The following is a 20,343-nucleotide window of genomic DNA, read 5'->3' as shown; positions in this document are numbered from 1 at the left end:
TTCAAATTTTAATAAATTGGTTTTAAAAGGTTAACAAGCTTAGTTTTTAACTTATTATCAGTCTGCTAAGAAAATATGCAAAATTCAAAGGGCTATAAATAGACCATAAAATATACAAGCATTCCATTTAATAACAGAATATTTGGTAAAACTTCACAATATGTTTATATTTGTAAACATTAGTAAATATATTATGTACCATAAAATAACAATAAACCCTAACCCACAAAATAGTTTTTTCAGTATTTATTATCTTGTTAATAATTTATACGTTGATGTTAATTTATACATATACAATTACCACCCTTATTGTAACCTTTTTTATGAACCCTTTAACAAAAACCAACAATATTACATATCTCGGGCCTTTAATGACCCTATACAATTTTGTTAATTTAGCAGTTATAAACAGGGTTGGGAGGGTTATGCATGCTGTAAAATGTAAAATGTAACGTATTTAGTTAGATTACTCAAGGTAAGTAGCGTTTTCTAAACACTTTGGATTACTTTGGATCACTGGTAGATTTTTACTTGTTTTGACTATAAAATTCTGCCAGTACAGTAAGACAAAATATATGTTAAAAATACATTCTCTGAAAACTAAATATCTTCTGCAGTGTTGTTTCTAAAACAAAATAAATCTAATTGATCTTGTTTTAAGGATTTTTAAATATTTTTACAGGAAAACAATACAAAAATTATTATCAAGTATATTATTTTTGCCCTAATATCAAAGATCTTACTAGAAAAAATGAATTATGATCCAACGTGAATTTTCTTAATAAACAAATATGATTGTGTCTGGTAACATGTGCATGTAAAATGGTTAGAAATAGCATTTTATCTTAACATAAAGCTGACAATTTACACAAGGTTTATTTCTATTTCTTCTGCTCCAAACTTACTTCAAACGTACTTCTCTGTCTGCTCGTTTGAATGTAACACATTAACAAAAAAGTGTTTCACCGCTGTTCAAATGTACTTTGGATTGCATCATATATATGTATACATTTTTCCAGAAAGGACTAAATATTAAATGAAACAAATGACAATAAAATGCAAAGGAATCTCTTCAGTAATCAAAATACTTTGTGAATGTAACTTTATTCTAATTACCAATTATTTAAATTGTAACTGTAGTGGAATAGAGTTACTTATATTTTGTATTTTAAATACGTAATCCCGCTACTTACATTAATTCCCGTTACTCCCCAACCCTGGCTATAATATACATATATATATTATAACTGCTAAATTAACGAAAGTGTGTAGGGTCATTAAAGGCCTGAGATATGTAATATTGTAATTTTTTGTTTGCGCTTCCATAAATTATATTTTTATGATTATTACATATCTATATATGCTTACTATTACAGGATATATATTGCATTTTAAGTTATTACTATATCATGCGGATTTTCTGTGTTAATGGTGAATTATCAGTATTTCATATACAGACATGTTATACATGTCTTACTCAAGGTGGCGCTGATGTGTCAGTGATTGACTTGATTTACATTTGACATTGTTATTTCATGAATAAGCAATATTGAAGCAAACTATAGCAAGTGTAACACATGAAGAGTATGGTTTGGCTATTGTCATTTGGGTGTACTACTGAAATTCTGTAAGTTGTGCATCTATTTATGCTCAAAAAGTGCCTGAGAAAATACACATGTGTGTCGTTTATGTGTTGCCCATTAAGTGTTTGTCAGCCAGTTGCATCTCATAAAATTAAATTGTGGAAGTAATGAATCCTGTTCTATATTTGTTGCATCGTCTCTTTGATAAATACAAAATAAAGCATCAAAATATATCAGAAAATATAATATTCAGTTATTTTCTAATTGCCGTGAAAATGTTTTGAAAATTTGACACGTTCTGAGCATTTTGTAAATCCATTTGTGATAGATATACATGCCAGGTCACTAAAGACCCGAGTATGCAATAATGTTTGGCGAAACACACGTGCATTTAAGGTTTAAGTCATACTTTTTAATTGTGAATGCATATACATATGTAATTATCAGGAATATTCTGTATACAAATAATGCATTCAGATTCACTAGGGGGCAGTCTCTCCATTCAATGTACTATTCAGTTTCTCCAAGTAAAGTGTGGGTGGTTGGAAATTAGATGGTGGGGTGCTGCCCATGTCTACCCATGCCTAAATCCGCCACTGACTACACCCAATAATAAAACAGAGGTAAATACATTTAAAGCTTAATCTTTAGGGTCCTTCATTATGTGGAGTGACAATCATACATGTTTGGAATATAATTAATGGCATTCATGTCGACGTGAACTTGTGGACTCTATGTGCAGGATGATTTCTCTACTCAGACACAACCGGTGCAGGCCGCATTGGCACAGATCTCACAGGGGTCTGCAGGAGTGATGATTTTAACTGTTGACACAAAAGGGACACAGAATGTCAGAGTACTCAGTGTAATGACCCTGAATTATGTTTGCTCACATTCTGCAAATAATCAAATGTTAGGTATGTTTACAAAGAGGCAATTGGTACAATCTATTTATCTGCCTCTTTATTGCTCCTCATCAGTTCTAGTCAAACTAAAAGGTCACTCCCAAAAATAATAAAGACGGGGTGAGGAAAGGCACAATGCAGTCAGACTGAATTAATATTTGGAGCCGTCAGTTTACTTTGACCAGGACCTCTGCCAGTGTCAGTGGTGGGTGAGAGATCGGACCCAAGAGCAGAGGGATCCCAACCTTTTTTCTATGGCACACCACTATCCCACATAGGCTATCCATCGTCAATATGTTTCCTTTTCAAGAACTTGTCCATGTTTTCTGTCCAGCTTAGTAGCATGTTTACTTGAAATGTTTGAAATTCAGCTATGCATAAAAATAAAAAAAATAAAATCACATAGGTAGTCTAAGCTGTTTGAGGTCACTGGTGGCAAGAGTGCTAAATGGGTAATAAAAAAACAACAGATTTGCTTATTTTCTAATTTGTAAATTTGTACTTGCAATGCCACAACAAATTACAGGGATGCAAACTCATGAGGGGTGTAAAGGTAAGACAATCACTGGTCCACGAACATTTTTTCTGGGGATATTTTATTTTTAAAGAATAAGCTAAAAGCACCAATTCCAGCTATTTTAGTGATTCAAGTTTATTCAAGTTTACAATTGTGCTGAATTAGCTGCAAAATAAAGAGTATTTTTAAGAGTGAGGCTTGCTTCTGTTTCACAAATGTATTAAATTTTATTAACCGATTAGTTCAGTCCCCTTCTGGAAATGCCACTAGGTGGCGACAAATAAGTGTCATATGTGCTATGAATGAGTCAGTGAATCATTTTGAGTTGTTCATGACCGAAATCTAAAAAGAGACATTAGAGTGTTTAAGCATTAAAAGAACAAAGCAGATCTATAGTCTTCCTTCAGTCTGAGCATTATTTTCATCCAAAAAGACAACAATAATAGTCTAATAATACCTTCTCCTTTATTAAAACTTTCATGGCTACAAATCTTCTGACTTCAGTATAAGAATTATAAACACAAAGCAGATATACGGTATCATTTTCCTACAGTAGCCTATTTAAACTGCTGAGCATGGAGTTTAAAAAAAGGAAAGACCTCAATAATAGACATATAATAATCATTTTGAGTTTCAATAATGTTCTTTTTCATTGTAAAGTGCATTTCACATGAGATGAGTCGAGGCATCAAGCGCCACATTGCCCTCCACATGACAAGAGTTGCAGAAAGTGTCACTTTGCTACGTAAAAAAGCGGGAGGTGTGCACAATAAACATTGAAAACATGTATTTGGAAGAGAGAAAAAAGCTTGTAGTTGCTTTGATAGCAGAAAGTAATAAAAGGACTCGTTTATGTTGAGGTCTAAGCTTTTACTTGGTGAATTTAATTTAGTTCAATAACTGGGGTTTCTGATATTCGTAAACGATAAGGTAATATTTAATTAAAAGAAATGATGAGGCATTCAATGTCTCCACAAATTGGGACAGTTTTTTAATATTTCTTATTGCTTAGTACTCTCAAAGACATTATCGGTGAACCAAAAACGTGTGTGAAAAACACTTTGGTGTGACGTCACTTCATAGACTTCAATGTATTCTGCAGCGCTGACGCGAGTCATGTGATGACCATTAACATGTATAAATATCACTCACTTTTTGCACATTAATCATTGCACTTCACAATCACAAAAGTGACCGATGATGGTTTCAAAATGGAGAATTTCTCCAAAAGGTGAGGAGTTTGGATCCCTGAAATTATAATTTTTGTCATGCATTTATTATTTTGTGGAATTTTATAATTTTCCATGGCACACCCGACAATCTTAATCATACGATTTTTGCCCATTAACCTGATTTCTCTTTGCATGTAATCACCTTTATAGGCATTCTAATCAGCGTATCCAATTGTGCAAGTGTTGTGCGCATAACTGTTTATTTGATGCTATTTGACATTAAAACCAGAGAATAATCTGATGATTTCAAGTCTCGACTAAAGTCTCATGTTTTCTTGTGTTGTCTGATTTTTGGTAGTTATCATCATATTGATGTATTGATGCCTTTAATGCACTCAGAGACAAACACTCAAAACCAGATGCTCTATGTTATCCCAACTTGATCTGAGAATGTTGCAATGAGAATTTTGTGTGCTTCATTGGAAGTGAGGAAATCTGACCTTTTGTACAAAGGAGTTTACATGGGCAATGTCAAATTAATTGAGTAGTGAGTGACCTAGAAACACTTAAATATCTTAAACATTTCTAACAGTATTTCTTTTACTGAATTACTTTTTTTATTTACATATGTTTAAATCCTAAAACCTGAAACTGTTCAGGTTTAAATACGATTTTGAATTGAGTCTCAGACTTTTGGACTTCACTGTAGGTTTATCAATGACATTAACTACAGCACACCAACCCAGATTTTTGAAGATTGTGTCTGCATCCTCTTTGTCACACATCACTGTCAACTCCCCTGGCAGTTCAGGGTCGGCACATAGGGATGTTGAATCGCTGTAGGTCTGATGAGTGTTTCTGCTCATGTCAGACTCCAGAAGCTTTTTCAGGGTCTTCACTGCCTCTAGAGAGAAGCTGTATCCACTGTCCTGTAAAACAGACATCCAATAGAAAGCTAAGATGTGAATTACCATCCCACGCTGAAGGGAATTTTTCCACATGGGCCTGTCATAAACCAGCCATAAAAAGAGAGACTTTATTTTAACAACACAATTAAACCAACAGATATTTAGATGCAGTCCTTCTAAGAGTATTCCCTTGCAGTGTCTCTTTAAAAGAGATGTATTGAGATAAGAGTGAAGGGCTGCCATTTTTTTACATTGATCGAAACTGAAAGGAGTTTGTAGCAGGCTTACCTATCTAAGAAATTCTTGAGTAAATCTTACAAAATCTGCTCAAAACAAAGAAACATTAACAAAGAAAATTAAGCCTATTTGTTAGGCCATACGATATTTTGCATTGACATTACTTTTGATATATTTTTAAATATGTTACTTCCCAATTCTCATTACTTTAAATAAATTATATTCTATTAAATTCTGAATTCGGATACAGTAGATTGACTTTCTTTAGCTAAAATCAGTCTGTGCTTTTCAAAATTCAAAACACTGCACCCAGTGGCCAAAATGTTATGCGTTATTGGGCGTATGGGCAAGTGTGAGCTCCATTTTCCAGGTGTAATGTTCACAGGGGGGCGCCAAAAGCGAGTTGCATAGCAAGTTGTTTTCAGCTGCACAGGATGTAATACAGAGAACAGGAATGCATTTTAAACTGTATTCCAAAACCCAAACACTAAACCTAACCATTAGTGGAGTAAAAATATAATAATAGAGGGAGAAAATGCAACTTTCAAATTAAGCTCATCATTGATTGTACGATTGCAATTACTTCCTGGTTTCAATGCAGGAGATGACACTTGTCGGTGAGTCTGCATAATGTGGCCAATCCTTGGGTACCGGAACTATTGGAAACAACATGGCGACTTCCTGTGGGTTTTTTTGTTGGTTCTGTGGTAACATATGAAATGTATCAACAACCCTACCTAAAAAACAAAACTTAATATCACTACTTCCATAGGCAGATATATACAGAAGCAAGGGAATGTAATGGCAGAAGATATATGGTATGTTGGATAAATAGAAATAGACAAATCTGTGTATTGCACATAGTTATTGCTCAATTGGGCAGTTTTAACAGTTCATGAGAGGGATAGCCTGAGGGAAAAACTGTTCCTGTGCCTGACAGTTCTGGTGCTCAATGGTCTATAGTGCCTGCCTAAGGTAACAGTTAAACAAGTTAGTGGACAGGGTGTGTGGGGTCCAGAATGATTTTTCCAGCATTTTTCCTAACTCTGGAAGTGTACAGTTCTTGTAGGGCAGAGGGCAACCAAGAGGGCACGAGTGCTGATCGTACAGGTGCTGAAAGTGAATTTCCCCTGTTTCCCTATCTGCTGCCTGTCTGTCAGAAAGCTGGTGATCCACTGACAGATTGATGTGGGAACAGAGAGCTGGTGTAATTTAGTCTGGAGAATAGCTTATTTTAAACTGTATCCCTAGGCATCTAACCTGAGGCTGCTATATGGGAACTGTAGGTATAATGTTGTGCAATTTTGATAAAAGCATTGGCTGAATGACAACTTGTTAAACTTGCATACTACACATACCGTAATATGAACATGAACATGGCATTTAACATCAATTTAATCACATAATAGAAACAATCTCCAGTATGTATTACAAACATATTACCAGTAATAAATGCATTGAATACCATAGTAAACCCATTTATGTAATATACCAAGGAATGACAACCAGTGAACCGGCAACAGGGTCATGGGCGGCCAAGGCTCACTTATGTGCATGGGGAGCGAAGGCTAGACCTTCTGGTCTGATCCAACAAAAGAGCTACTGTAGCACAAGCTACTGAAAAATGTAATGCTGGCCATGATAGAAAGGTGTCAGAACAAACAGTGCATCGCAGCTTGCTGCGTATCGGGCTACGTAGCCGCAGACCGGTCAGAGTGCCTATGCTGACCCCTGTCCACTGCCGAAAGCACCTACCATATAAGCATCAGAACTGGACCATGGAGCAATGGAAGAAGGTGGCTTGGTCTGATGATTTATGTTTTCTTTTAGATTATGTGGATGGCTGGGTGCGTGTGCATCGTTTACCTGGGGAAGAGATGGCAGTAGGATGCACTATGGGAAGAAGGCAGGCTTGTGATGCTTTGGGCAATGTTCTGCTGGGAAACCTTGGGTCCTGGCATTCATGTTGATGTTACTTTGACACGTACCACCTACCTAAAGATTGTGGCATACCACGTGCACCCCTTCATGGCAATAGTATTCCCTGATGACAGTGGCCTCTTTCAGCAGGATAATGCACCCTGCCACACTGCAAAAATTGTTCAGGAATGGTTTGAGGAATATGACAAAGAGTTCAAAGTGTTGACTTGGCCTCCAAATTCCCCAGATTTCAATCCAATAGAGCATCTATGGGATGTGCTGGACCAACAAGTCTGATCCATGGAGGCCCCACCTCGCAACTTACAGGACTTGAAGGATCTGCTGCTAACGTCTTGGCGCCAGATACAACAGGACAACTTTTGAGGTCTTGTAGAGTCCATGCCTCGACGGGTCAGAATGCTTTTGGCGGCACGAGGGGGACCTACATGATCTTAGGCAGGTGCTTTTAATGTTTTGGCTGATCAGTGAAAATATGCAGTCAAAATCCTGAAGTATACCCAATTACAATTTGCTTCCACCATGACTCTTAAATCGACACACCCCAACTTGGAATGTCTGTGCTTGTAAAAAATACATAGTTTCCCCCTCGTAATTGCAATTTTGTGGTGGCATTCATGTGCACTTAACTCATAAATACCATATTTCTGACATGACTTGAATGAACCATTTGCATTATAGGGTTAATGTATGATGATTTTTTTTTTATTATGTTTTTGTATTACAGTAATGAGAATCTAAGTAAAATTATAATTGAGAAAATTGTATGAGAACATATGCATGCATTACAGTAATGATATTTTTGAGGGGAAATGTGTAATTGTAGATAAATAATGTCAGACTGCAAACATTTTTAAACATCCTAAACATACACTACTCTTTCTGTATGCATCCTATAATTTAGATTTTATTTCTTACGATTTTAGGATGAGATTTACCCCATGCAGATGCAGTGTGAATATTATAGATTAACAAATTAGTAGCCTACTCTGAAGTTTTTCATCGTAATTCTACCAGGTGCTTTAATTTATCTATACAAAAAGGGAAAAAAACACACTAGTTCCCGCCAGATTTAGTCTAACAAATATTTAGACATAAAACTCACTGAAGACGCTTAGATATTTATCAAATACAGAATAAAAATCTTTGAATTTGCACTGCAACATGTAACAATCAGACATTCAAACTGACCAGGCAATCACAACCACAATAACTCCCATTCAATCCTGCCTCACCACTGTGAGAATGGACAAATTATGACTCACCGTAACCTGCACACATTGAGAGCCGTGAAAGAGGCATGTGGCCAAGAGGATGAAGATTGTCAACACTCTCATTTTCACCTTCCAATGGACAATCTCAGGAGTGTGGCTCTTCATGCAACAGGAAAGTATAGTGATTTTAGCTGTATTGCTGGTCTTCCTATATAGCCCATACTTATTGTGTTTAACAGCTTACTAAGTAACCTATTAAGACTTGATGGTCATAGACAACCTGTCGTTTATATTTTGACCTAGGCTCTGCTAACAAAAAAGGATGTAAATGTTTCTCAATAGCTTCTGTTATTTCCCCTATTGACACATCATATGCGGCCTTGTCAGTGATAAACACAGTGTACTTGTTATGAATCTCATAAATATATCCTTTATGAGCACATACAGGACATAAATGTCAGCTGGTTGGCTTGCAAACTGGGATTTGTAAAATAGATGGCACATAAGTTGTCTGGATTTGATACATATTGATACAGAGTGTGCCTGAATCAATGACCTGATTTCCCACCGTAATCTGAAATTTATAGAATTTAAATTGTCACTGATGCCAACTCTATCACCCAGAGATGCGTATTGTGCATGTACTTAAACATATATTGACAAAATAAATAAATAAATCTTGCCTTTTTTATGTAAAGCTGAAGTGTAGCGGCACAGAACCACAGTGTTTACTATTTGATGATTTGGGGAGAAATCAACCTACAAATGGCTCCTAGTTCACTCTGCATATTAAAGGAATAGTTCACCCGAAATGAAAATGTTGTCATCATTTACGAACTCTCGATCTATGTTTATCCAAACTGTAAGACTTTTCTTCTTATGTGGAAAACAAAATGAGATGTTAGGCAGAATGTCTATCTAGTAAAACAATGAAAGTGAAAGGTGAATGAAATAAAATTCAAATTGGCTTGGAAAAATATGAGGCTAAGATAATGATTGTTTTTTTAGTAAACTGTCCCTTTTAAGCTGGGAAAGGAGAAAGTACTATAGCATCAAAAGATTATCTTCAGCTTTAAGTAAAAACAAATGGTTTATAATAATGGGTTTGTGGTGAGTGTGAAAACAGAACAGCCTGTGTGATCTGATAATGCACAGCGACATAACAAAAATGCACTTACGTAATCCTGACAAAAGTCTGAATTGAAAACTACAGGATATTGTATTTGCGTCAATACATTGGGCCACAGCAGCTGTGCAACAACACCAACTAAACACAAAGAGATTGAAAAATACAGTCACTGGAGAATGGATATTGCCATTCCTCATTGTTGGCTTTGCAGACAAGACAGCATTTGATCAACCATAAACTGCAGACCATTGTTGCTCCAGACACGATACAATCTGGCTGCACATTTTCACTCTGCCTGCCTGTTGATTTCACCATTATGATGCTCTTTTGAAAACCTCTATCAGTCTGCACATGTGATGTGCATCAGCATTGCAACGGAGGAATTCTTAATGCAAACAAACCATCCGGCCATCGTAATCCTTACATTTAAATGTACATTTATTCAATTGGCAGACGCTTTTATCCAAAGCAACTTACAAAAGAGGAAAACATAAGCGAATCATCTTAAGGAGACATTTGTATGAAAAGTGCCATACTACAAAGTTTTACTAGCATCAGAATAGGATTCAAATTTTTTTTTTTTAGTGACTGGTTAAGTGCTCTTGGAAAAGATGTGTTTTTAGCAGTTTTTTTAAGACAGAGAGTGAGTCAGCTTCACGGATGGAGTTGGGAAGGTCATTCCACCAACATGGTATGATGAAACTAGAGTGGTGGTGGTGTAGTGGGCTAAAGCATATAACTGTTAATCAGAAGGTTGCTGGTTCGATCCCCACAGCCACCACCATTTTGTCCTTGAGCAAGGCACTTCACTCCAGGTTGCTCTGGGGGGATTGTCCCTGTAATAAGTGCACTGTAATTTGCTTTGGATAAAAGCGTCTGCCAAATGCATAAATGTAAATGTGAATGTAAACTGAGAGTCCACTCAGTTTTGGTGCCTTTTTGTGTTGGTACAACAAGGCGACTTTCCTTTCTGACAGGAGTGTAGATCTACATAAATGATTTTAGGTGTGCTGGAGCAGACCCAGTGACTATTTTGTATGCCGGCATCAGAGTCTTGAATTTAATACGTGCATCAACCGGCAGCCAGTGGAGAGAGACAAAGAGTGGTGTAACATGTGCTCTCTTTGGTTCATTAAAGACCAGACGTGCTGCTGCATTCTGGATCATTTGCAGAGGTCTAATTGCACATGCAGGAAGGCCTGTAACGAGAGAGTTACAGTAGTCCAGTCTAGTTATGACAAGTGACTGAACAAGCAGTTGCGTGGCATGTTCAGAGAGGAAAGGTCTTATTTTCCTGATATTGTACAGTGTAAATCTACATGATCTTCCTTATAAGCAGATCGAGTCTTATTGACAAAGGAAAGAGCATTGAGCACATTTAAAGGTGAAATATGTAATATATAACTGTCCTAAAGCATAAAATTATCATAATATGATTTAGGAAACCAGTGTTGGGGAAGCTACTTTGAAACTGTAGTTTGACAAGCTACAAGCTAGTCATAATTTTAAGTACTTTAGCTACAGTCAAGCTACTCTTTTGAAAAAGTAGTTAGCTACACTACAAGTTACTATCAAAAAGTAGCTAGCCACATTAAAGCTACTTAATGAGGCAATATCTTTTTAATGTTACTATCAAACCAATAATATTAATAACAAAATTGATACTGACATTTATTAATTAATGTATTAATTAAATACATTTAATGTGTTTAATTAAATATATTAAATGTATTTAATACATTTAATGAATAGTAACATTAATACAATTAATAATGGCCATAAAATAAAATACAACAATAAAAACAAAAAAGACCAGACGCCATTAAAAAAAAATATTTTTTTATATTATACTTCACACTTTACAGTCCTGCTGTGTCCAGGTTTAGCCTACTTCCCTAAAGATCACATTTCTATGACAAACTCTCCTTGGGCTGGCATTTTCTGTTCTTGTCACATAATATTTAGTGTGAATAAAGACTCAGGGCTTGTTCCTCCCCTCATTCTCATTGTGTTTTCTGACTTTTTTGCCATTGGCATGCAAGTGCCAGATTTACAGGTCACATACAGAGGTTGCTCTAAGAATATTTGTTCACTTTGTTCAGGTCCAAATGAAGTGGACGGATGGTCATCCGGAACCTATGGGTCACCATTGTTAAAAATCAAGTGACTCGCCGTGTGTCTCACCATTCACCAACACATGATTGCGCTTGCTATAGATAATTTTCCAGCAGAAAGTGTGGGTGCGATTGCAAAGCTTGAAGTCAATGACACGGTTTTGATTTCCTTTCTCCCGAATTTTCGTACAGCCTACTCCTGTTGAACAAGGTTTGAAATGAACACCGGCCAAATGCGGATTATTCATGAGTATTTTGCTGATGTACAAGCCACTGTGGGAGGCGACCTGTAAGACTTCTCAGAGTGATACATTACATAAATTAGACACAAAGATGCGTGGTTGATGAAACATGATTATATTTTGAAGAACAGAGGAAAGAAAAGCTGCCGATACACATCTGATTTGATATGTGTGCGCAGTGATCTCTGAGTGTAATGAAATAGCTTCTCCAAGACACACACATTCATAGAGTTCTGGGCCTTGATTCCCAATAACTATTGATCTTAGCTGTTAAGATCATTTTCTACGAGCGATTTTATGAAAGTTTGTTATTTTTATGTGCACCCAGGGTGTGATATAGCACCCGCAAAATGCAACGAGGCTCAATCCAGTTCATGAGCTCCTCGTCCAAATGTATTTCATGCCCGAGTAATTTTGCTCATCTAACCGCAACAGGTGGATGACATGTAAGATGTCTCGGAGTGACACATGCCAAGAAATGCTGTTAGTCACAAATACGCGCTTGAAGATACACACTTTATTATATTTTTAAGAACAGACAAAATAAAAGCCGTCAATGCTTGTGTGTGATTCACTTTTGTCTCATTGAGCAAGCGTATGTAAAGAGTTATCACTCATTTTTATCAGTTATATTCAACTGAAAACTGTTTGGAAGATAATGTAATCTATGAGAATGCTGCAAAGTTATATTGTACTTTCTTTAGGCAGCATAAACTGTATTAACAAAATGCAATACAAACACATTCGATAAGAACACACATTTGGGAACACAATGGAATTTATTTAGGCTTATTTATTATGATGATTATTATAATTTTCTTAACATTTATAATTGTCTTTAGTTCTTAATTTGCACCTGTTGCTGCATACTGATGCTTGCGTGATGTTATCTCCCTAGGGCCCCTCTCCACCCAAAAGCTGTTCATGCCCAAAAGGGGTTTCAAGCGGGGGGATCACCAAACTAAACAAATTAAAGCCCAGGGCATCCCCAGGCAGTCATGGGCCCCTGGGCACTGGTTCCATTGGCACGGTTGATAATCCATCCCTGGTGATGGCAAATGGGGCTGTAGGAGATGGTAAATGTTTGGATTTGGGGAGGTGGTTATATAGAAACAATTTTAATCACTTCTTTATTTTAATTGCTTTTTTCATTTAGTTTAAAGTGCAATTTGAATTCAGAAATGTATTTTGTTTTGTTGGATTCAATACATTAATTTTATTTTTTTTTTTTAAATCAATAAAGCAAAAATATTTACTGACCTTTGGGGTTGACCATATAATCGGATATCACGATATTTTAAATGTGATTATTATTAAAATATGTTTTACATATCGCCCAGCCCAAATTAAATTTTTCATGAAATATACATTTTTCATTTTTAAAGGGAATTTTGTTAGGCTTATTTATTATGATGATTATTATAATAATCTTTACATTTAATTGTAAAATGATGTAATTTTATGGAGACCCGCACAAACGTGTGTACTCAATTCCATATTGCAACATGTTTTTAACATTTTGAAAATACATTTTTGCATATTTGTTTGTTTTGAGTAGTCAAAGGGCAATATAAACATTTAATTTTATTGAAAAACTTGAGGCACATGACTATTAACTAATCATTAATTAATTGATAAATAGTAAATTATTAGTTTGTGGAGTGGCTCTTTCGAACAAAATGCATCAACCAAAAACAGAAAAAAAGGTCTCTTTAGTGAAAAAAGTTGCATTTGTTTTGCATAATAAATGATTTTTTTACCAATCATTTTATTTATTTTACATGAAAATAATAGTTAATTTAATGCTAAGAAATTGAGAAATCAAACAGTTCTGCATGATAGTAATTATTATAATATTATATACTGTATATTTATAAATATTATAATAATAATTCACAAGCTGATCCCAATAATGCACAGATGATAAGAGGCAATATAAACATATTTAGAACAGAAACAAAATCCCTCAAAAGGCAATAATAACTTTTTGAATGATTTTATTATTTTAGGAATTATACCTTTATTATTTTAAAATAGTAAACGCTGTTGTGTGATCAATTATGAATACGAGGCATTTTGTAATGATCCATATTAGTGGAAGTTCAAATACATGGCTTCGGCTCATTGTGGTCATTAACACATTAATAAACACTATTAGTTCATATAATAAGTTGTTAGGGAATTAAACCATGATGACACATTTAATTAATAGTATTTAATATATGACTTAATATATTAATCAGACAGACTCTTTATTAGTTGCTGATGTCATTAATGAATGGCTTAGTTAATCATTAATGAATGGCTTAGTTAATCATGAGTCATACATTAACTCAATATTATCTGTCCATTAGTTGTGCACCCTTATTGTAAAGTGTTACCAAAGATTTCAATACTGTCACTCACAATTCACACATAATAATGTATTTAGGGTTTGCAGTACTTGGACAGAGGTCTACCCTAATGACCCAAACCTTCAATGAAAACATGAAGTAGGAGCTGAAAGAGATGGTGTATTCTCCATTCTTTTGTTCACCATTTCAGCGCAGCTTTCAAAGAACACGAAAATTACAGTGAAATCAGCAGTCATCCCGAGCTTACATCAACCAAAACAGAGAGCAGTAAAAAGGACAATTCTATCTTATCAGTTTTTACTCAGAGCACCAGGGATCCTTATTAAAATGGCAAAATAAAGGTGGCTAATTCTTCAAGTTAAAAATGTTGTTTTTTATATAGGTTTGAATTCTCATCTGGATTATTTATGCTGTACTTAGATACTCCATCTAAACATCTTATAGTCAATTGTTTGACTGTAGTGTAACTACTTTAAATTTCGAGCTTGTAGCTTGTGAAGCTACAGTTTCAAAGTAGCTTTCCCATCACTGCTTTCATCATATACTTTTAGCAATAAAAAAAGCATCAAATACAAAGAGACCAGATTATTTAGAAAGCATTTATTTCAGAATCACACATGCAGGAGCATAAAATCCCCCCAAAACAGAGAAATAGAAAAATAAAAAGACATCCCTTTCTTAAATAAATGAAATACATGTATATGCTGTAACAAAATAAAACATGAGGGAACTGAAATAGGGAAGTTTAAGTAACAGTTCAAAAACAGTCTCCTAGACATATTGAGTCATTAAGGCTGTTACATTCACAATGATCATATGGTCAATATTTATTAGTACTAGTTGTTCAATGATGAGCACTTATTATACAACTTTTGATGAATTTTGATGAAATTATGTGAATTTTGAATAGGTGAAGGTGTGGATGATAAGATCAGGAGGCATTGATCAGGATTAGCACCCAGTACAAGCAGCAAAAGCACATATTTCACACACATCCACCGGCACAGAAGCTGTAATACAGACAAAGTGATAACACAAGTTAGATCAAAATAAACTTGGAATTTTCTGCATTAAAATCGTATTTATGTAAATGGATTCCTACCTAGTCTAGCAAAGGACATTGTTGAACTTTTTTGTTTGCACAGTGGCACAAACTCCTGTGGCAGGGTTGGATTGGCGCATACAGAATAGTAGCTTGTCTTGGCCAGGCGGGGGTTTTGTGATTTAGGTTGTTTGGTCAACTGCTGGAGAACTTTCACCGATTCCAATGAAAAGGAAAATTCACCTTCCTGCAGGAGAGAGAACATAAAAATGCTATTTTCTATGTCAAGACCCAAGGTGAACAATGCAACAGGATTTGAAAAAGCTTAAGCAGTGGAGTCGAACTTTATGACAACATTTAATTTATCAATGGCTAGAATAATGCTGAAGACACATATAACAATCAATAAAGTCACAAAGCAAAATTGACATCATTCTAAAGATATTGCGTAAATTGAAGTAAAAAGAAGTAATGGTCTCCTTTGTATTTAAAGTGATGATTCACCACAATATTTGCTGTTCCAAACCGGTTATTTCCTTGAAATGCAAAAAGAAGATTTTATGCACATTGTTTGGGACTGATAGCCTTGTTAACCATTCACTCTCATTTTATGAAGAAAAAAAGCATGGTCAACATTAAAAATTTCTCGTCTTGTCTTTCACAGAAGAAAGGCATGATGAAAGAATTAAATGCTTTGGGTGAAATATCCCTTTAAATAATCTTTAAAGGCTGTAGTCTTCATTGTAGAACAGGAAAAATATATATATAATAATAAGAGAAAGAAAAGAAAAACAGCATACCTGGACTTGCACAGCCTCAGAGACCAGGCAAATAGCCACAACAAGGAAAGCGATGGACAGAATTATCTTCATGTTGGTTGGTGTTGCCGTTCTTCTCAATAAGTGTTAATTGTATGTTTTTCGGTGGTTGTCACAACTCTATCTGCTCTCCCAGTCTTTCCTTGTCCTCTTTTAAAGGAATCAGTCTCCAGCCCAGCTCTGTGGCAACCTATCAGCAACTTTTTCCTCAGCAGTTAATGAATAAAGAGGATACATTTTACAATGTTGTAAAATGGTATTCATAAATCCTACCTGTCCTGAGGTGTGACGTGCACATTCTTTTATGGATCTTTTAGTTAAGTCTGCGTAGGCCTGTTCTTCAATCTCTAGTTAGAGTTAATTAATAACTGCACAATGAGCACATAATACCGGTTTGTGTTTAGAGCCTGCAGGTTCCAGTCAGAATGGCAATTTGAATATAAAAACAAAGGGACACCTTACATTTTTGGAACATTGAGCATTTTGGTCACAGCCTATGACGGAAAGTTTAGCCATTAACATAAGTCATTTTAGTAAAATATTTGCAAATGTTAATGATCTAGTTCAGTATGTAGTGTCTGTGTAGTATGGACCTTGAATGGGCCCTTGTACATTACAAGAGGAACAACTGACTATTACCTTCTCTTTGGATACCAACTTTGTCCTTGTAGACACCAAGGAAGTATTTGAACATTCAAAATGAATTCTGGGACAGTTTTGTGGTCTACTACACAAAGTGGACATTGCTTCATTTTGGTCTTTACCTTGTCTCGAACATATTTGAGCAAAACGTCCTCTCGCAACATACTCTTATGAAGAGGGCACTACCAAAATGTCACCCTTGGCCCGTATGTTAAATGTCACTGTGATGCCGTAATCAAATCATTTAGGCATCATTCACTACTCAATGCTTTATCGTTTAATTTGAATTGTGTATGCCATGAGACACCAGTGGAGATTTTAGAATATCCAAGTTGCAGCTCAAATAATTAGAAAAGCACCATAAAAATAATTATACAAGTAACCCTCTATTAGTGCACAATATCTCAGGTCTTCCGATGTTGTGTCATCACTTTGTGTTAGGAACAGATCTAAATTTAAGTCTTTATTTAAGGATCAGCATTTCAGTCTGTCATAACTGTCAGATAATGACTCGCACTCATTTAAACATAAAAATATTTCTGCTTTAATATTCTAATGTTTGGGTATCACTGTAGTTTTGAAATAGATATGGAAAACTTAGGAAAACTTTCACGGAGAGGAAGATTTCCAGCAATTAAAACCTTCCGTTTCACTCACACGGAGCTATTGTGTGACTTTCGGAGGACTTTGAGTCGTTTGTAATCCATTTTTAGTGCCTTTTTTGTCCATTTTTGGAATAAATGATTGTGGCTGCACTTGTATCTGCTTGTTACTATAGGTCTTTTATATTGTTTAGAGTCGGAGAGGTCAGTGTTGTAGTCGAGACCAGCTCATTCGAGTCCAAATCCAGTTTGAGACCAAAGTAGGTTGAATTCGAGTCAAGACTGGAGAGGGCCGAGTCTGAGTCGAGACTGAGACCAGTAAAGGCTGAGTCTAAGACAAGAGATTTTATGAATGTATTAAATGTATAGTTTAAAGATCTATTGATGCTAGGTGTATATATATATATATATCAAATAAACCTATTTTATTATTTCCTTAAGCTTATGTTGGTTAAACAATATTACCAGCTGAGAATTAAAATGAAATACATGACAATTTTTGTTTAGAAACCATTAATTTCTGATGACATTGAGAGAAGTATTTTTACATTTTCTTCAGTATGTGTAGCATTCATGTAACTAATGGCTAAAGCATTTCTAAAAGACTGGGCCAATCAGTCCAACGCAGTGCAACGAATAGAGTGTCTCGAGACATTTTTAACAGCTGATGTTCTTTTTAGCTTGACAAAAGAACTTAAAAGAAGTGGCGCTCCTGCACGAGACAACATGGATGGATGCAACAAGTTTTGGTGCGAACAGCCCCACAGCACTAATGGATGTTTCTCAAAGTTACCTCTCAAATAAGCAGTTTTTTGTTGACTGTAGGTCAATATCATAGGTTTGTTTTCCATTTTCTAAAATATCCGACGCTGTTTTAATGAGTGAGAAACTGCTGTAAATTATTCAGTGAGATAGACACAATAGAATGATTTATTTGTGAAGTAGGCATCACTAGTTATGATTCTATGCAGCAGACAAAAATGCAGGACAAGCGTCAAGATTTCTGATATTGTCAGTCAAAAATGTATGTCCGGTAAGTCAAAGCGTTCACTGTATATTTTTTTTAAAAGAGACTCGAATGGACTCAGGGTTAAGTCAGAGTCCACACTTGTTCAAATATGAGTCAAGACCCAATCAAATTGCTCACGAATCCATGACAAGACCAAGACTTTGAAAATATAGTCACAGACTCAAACTTTAGACTGAGTCCGGTCTTGAGTACCACAAACTTGTTTAGGCATAGGGGCGGGGTTAGGTGTTTAAAAATATCCATATAACATTGTAATGTAACTAAAATTGTGTGACAAAATTTACCTGCCTGTTACATATTTTATATTGTTGATAATTGGTTAGGTTTAGGAATAGGACTGGGTTAGGGGATCTAAAATATCCATATTTAAAAGAATGTATTTATATGTGTGACACTCTTGTTCTACCCACTCCGTATGGGACTCGAACCTAGGTCTCCGGCATGGAGCACGGCTCTTGAGGTCAGGAGAGTGAGGTTTATACACTGCACAGCTATCTACCAGCTGGCTCCCGTTACACTCAACCCCTAAACCTCACTCCCATCAGGGTCACGGATGTGACACTCATGTTCTACCCGCTCCGTACGGGACTCGAACCTAGGTCTCCGGCATGGGAGGCGGGTGCTCTAACAAGGAGGCTAAAGGCTACCAGCTAGCTCCCGTTACATAAGTAAAATTAAACTAAACAGAGTAATGATGAGAATGCTGGAATATTGTCACTAAGTTGAAGTCTCATTTATGAGACTGCCCTGCCTCTGGATAGTGCTTGTCTGTAGACATAATAATAATAAATTAATTGTTCAGTAATAATTCACTATTAAACTAAACATTATTGGCTATGAAAAAGAAAAGAGACAAGCGCTTTGATAAGTCCCGCCCTAAATTTCTGTTAAAATAGGAAATACTTCAACACAAGAAAGAAAACTGCTCTCGTCAAGATATTTCACAACGTATTTACATTGAGTTGGATATTTCGGGTCAAATATAAGTTAAACTCAATCGACAGCATCTGTGGCATTGATTACCATAAAAATGTATGTTGACATGTCCCTCTTTTTCATTAAAAAATGTCAAAACTTTGGGTTCCAGTGAGACACATACAATGGAAGTGAATGGAGCCAACCCTTAAATATTAAAATAAACACTGTTTCAAAAGTATAGCCACAAGAAGTAACCAATATGAACGTTAACATGATTTTAGTGTGATAAAATCACTTACTAATCTTTTTTGTGTAAAGCTATACTCAATTTTATAATTTCGTTGCCATGACGACATAACACTGTAAACCATAAAACCCTTAAACGACAGTAAAACAGATGATTTATACAACTTTACAGATCAAAGAACACACAAGTTTAAACTGAATAATTAATGTAAGTGCTTTTTCAAAATTATAAGCTTCAAATATCTGCATTTAAACTCCAAAAATTGCTCTCATTCACTTCCATTGTAAGTGCCCCACTGAAACCTCGATTTTTGCTTTTTTTAAGAAAAGCAAAATTGTTTTTGTGGTAATTAGTATTATATCACAAACACTTTTGATTGAGCACCTTGTATTGAACCCAGATTACTCCTTTAATAATTAATATATGGAGGTTAAGAACAGTAAGCTTTAATTACACTCCCCTACCTGATAAATCTGATTTTCCAACCTCATGAAACATTTGAAAATATATAGTCACGTACTGCACACAAAATGTGTCATGCTGGTCTTTGGCGGCAGCATTTCGTTTAAGACTTCATATCTAAAAAAATGCCTTTGGTTTTATATTATTGGTTTAAATAGACAAAAATGTCCATGTTCATGGGCATTTTTAGGGAAGGGCTTTAGTCTGACATGGCACCCACACCTGTTGATGTAATGTAATTTCAACATTGCTAATCGACCAAGCCTCTT

The 20,343-nt window shown here is 35.5% G+C and overlaps 2 protein-coding genes across 2 annotated transcripts; both read right to left on the bottom strand.

The window, feature by feature from the left end:
* Positions 1-1,985: 1,985 nt before the first annotated feature.
* Positions 1,986-8,634, bottom strand: LOC127625608 (guanylate cyclase activator 2B). Its single transcript, XM_052100890.1, has 3 exons — positions 8,526-8,634; positions 4,920-5,106; positions 1,986-2,407 (listed from the first exon to the last, which is right to left on the bottom strand). Exons 1-3 carry the CDS (start codon positions 8,595-8,597, stop codon positions 2,340-2,342), a joined length of 327 nt encoding a protein of 108 aa, XP_051956850.1. The 5' UTR covers positions 8,598-8,634; the 3' UTR covers positions 1,986-2,339.
* Positions 8,635-14,898: 6,264 nt separating this feature from the next.
* Positions 14,899-16,466, bottom strand: si:ch211-220m17.5 (guanylin family protein). Its single transcript, XM_052101990.1, has 3 exons — positions 16,156-16,466; positions 15,416-15,602; positions 14,899-15,323 (listed from the first exon to the last, which is right to left on the bottom strand). The coding sequence occupies exons 1-3, from the start codon at positions 16,225-16,227 to the stop codon at positions 15,265-15,267; spliced, it is 318 nt and encodes a 105-aa protein (XP_051957950.1). The 5' UTR covers positions 16,228-16,466; the 3' UTR covers positions 14,899-15,264.
* Between the last annotated feature and the right edge of the window lie 3,877 nt (positions 16,467-20,343).

Source organism: Xyrauchen texanus, chromosome 32 (genome assembly GCF_025860055.1).
Source record: "Xyrauchen texanus isolate HMW12.3.18 chromosome 32, RBS_HiC_50CHRs, whole genome shotgun sequence".
In the NCBI taxonomy this organism is placed as follows: domain Eukaryota; kingdom Metazoa; phylum Chordata; class Actinopteri; order Cypriniformes; family Catostomidae; genus Xyrauchen; species Xyrauchen texanus.
This window is presented reverse-complemented; position numbering and strand designations above follow the sequence as displayed.

What these genes read in the sequence shown, in the direction of transcription:
- LOC127625608 (XM_052100890.1), bottom strand. Translation starts at nt 8,597, where the DNA reads ATGAGAGTGTTGACAATCTTCATCCTCTTGGCCACATGCCTCTTTCAC. An exon ending in CTCAATGTGTGCAGGTTACG is followed by an intron (nt 5,107 to 8,525) that starts GTGAGTCATAAT and finishes TCTGTTTTACAG; the next exon opens with GACAGTGGATACAGCTTCTC. An exon ending in CACAATCTTCAAAAATCTGG is followed by an intron (nt 2,408 to 4,919) that starts GTTGGTGTGCTG and finishes TTGTGTCAACAG; the next exon opens with TTAAAATCATCACTCCTGCA.
- si:ch211-220m17.5 (XM_052101990.1), bottom strand. Translation starts at nt 16,227, where the DNA reads ATGAAGATAATTCTGTCCATCGCTTTCCTTGTTGTGGCTATTTGCCTG. An exon ending in CTGAGGCTGTGCAAGTCCAG is followed by an intron (nt 15,603 to 16,155) that starts GTATGCTGTTTT and finishes TCTCTCCTGCAG; the next exon opens with GAAGGTGAATTTTCCTTTTC. An exon ending in AATGTCCTTTGCTAGACTAG is followed by an intron (nt 15,324 to 15,415) that starts GTAGGAATCCAT and finishes TCTGTATTACAG; the next exon opens with CTTCTGTGCCGGTGGATGTG.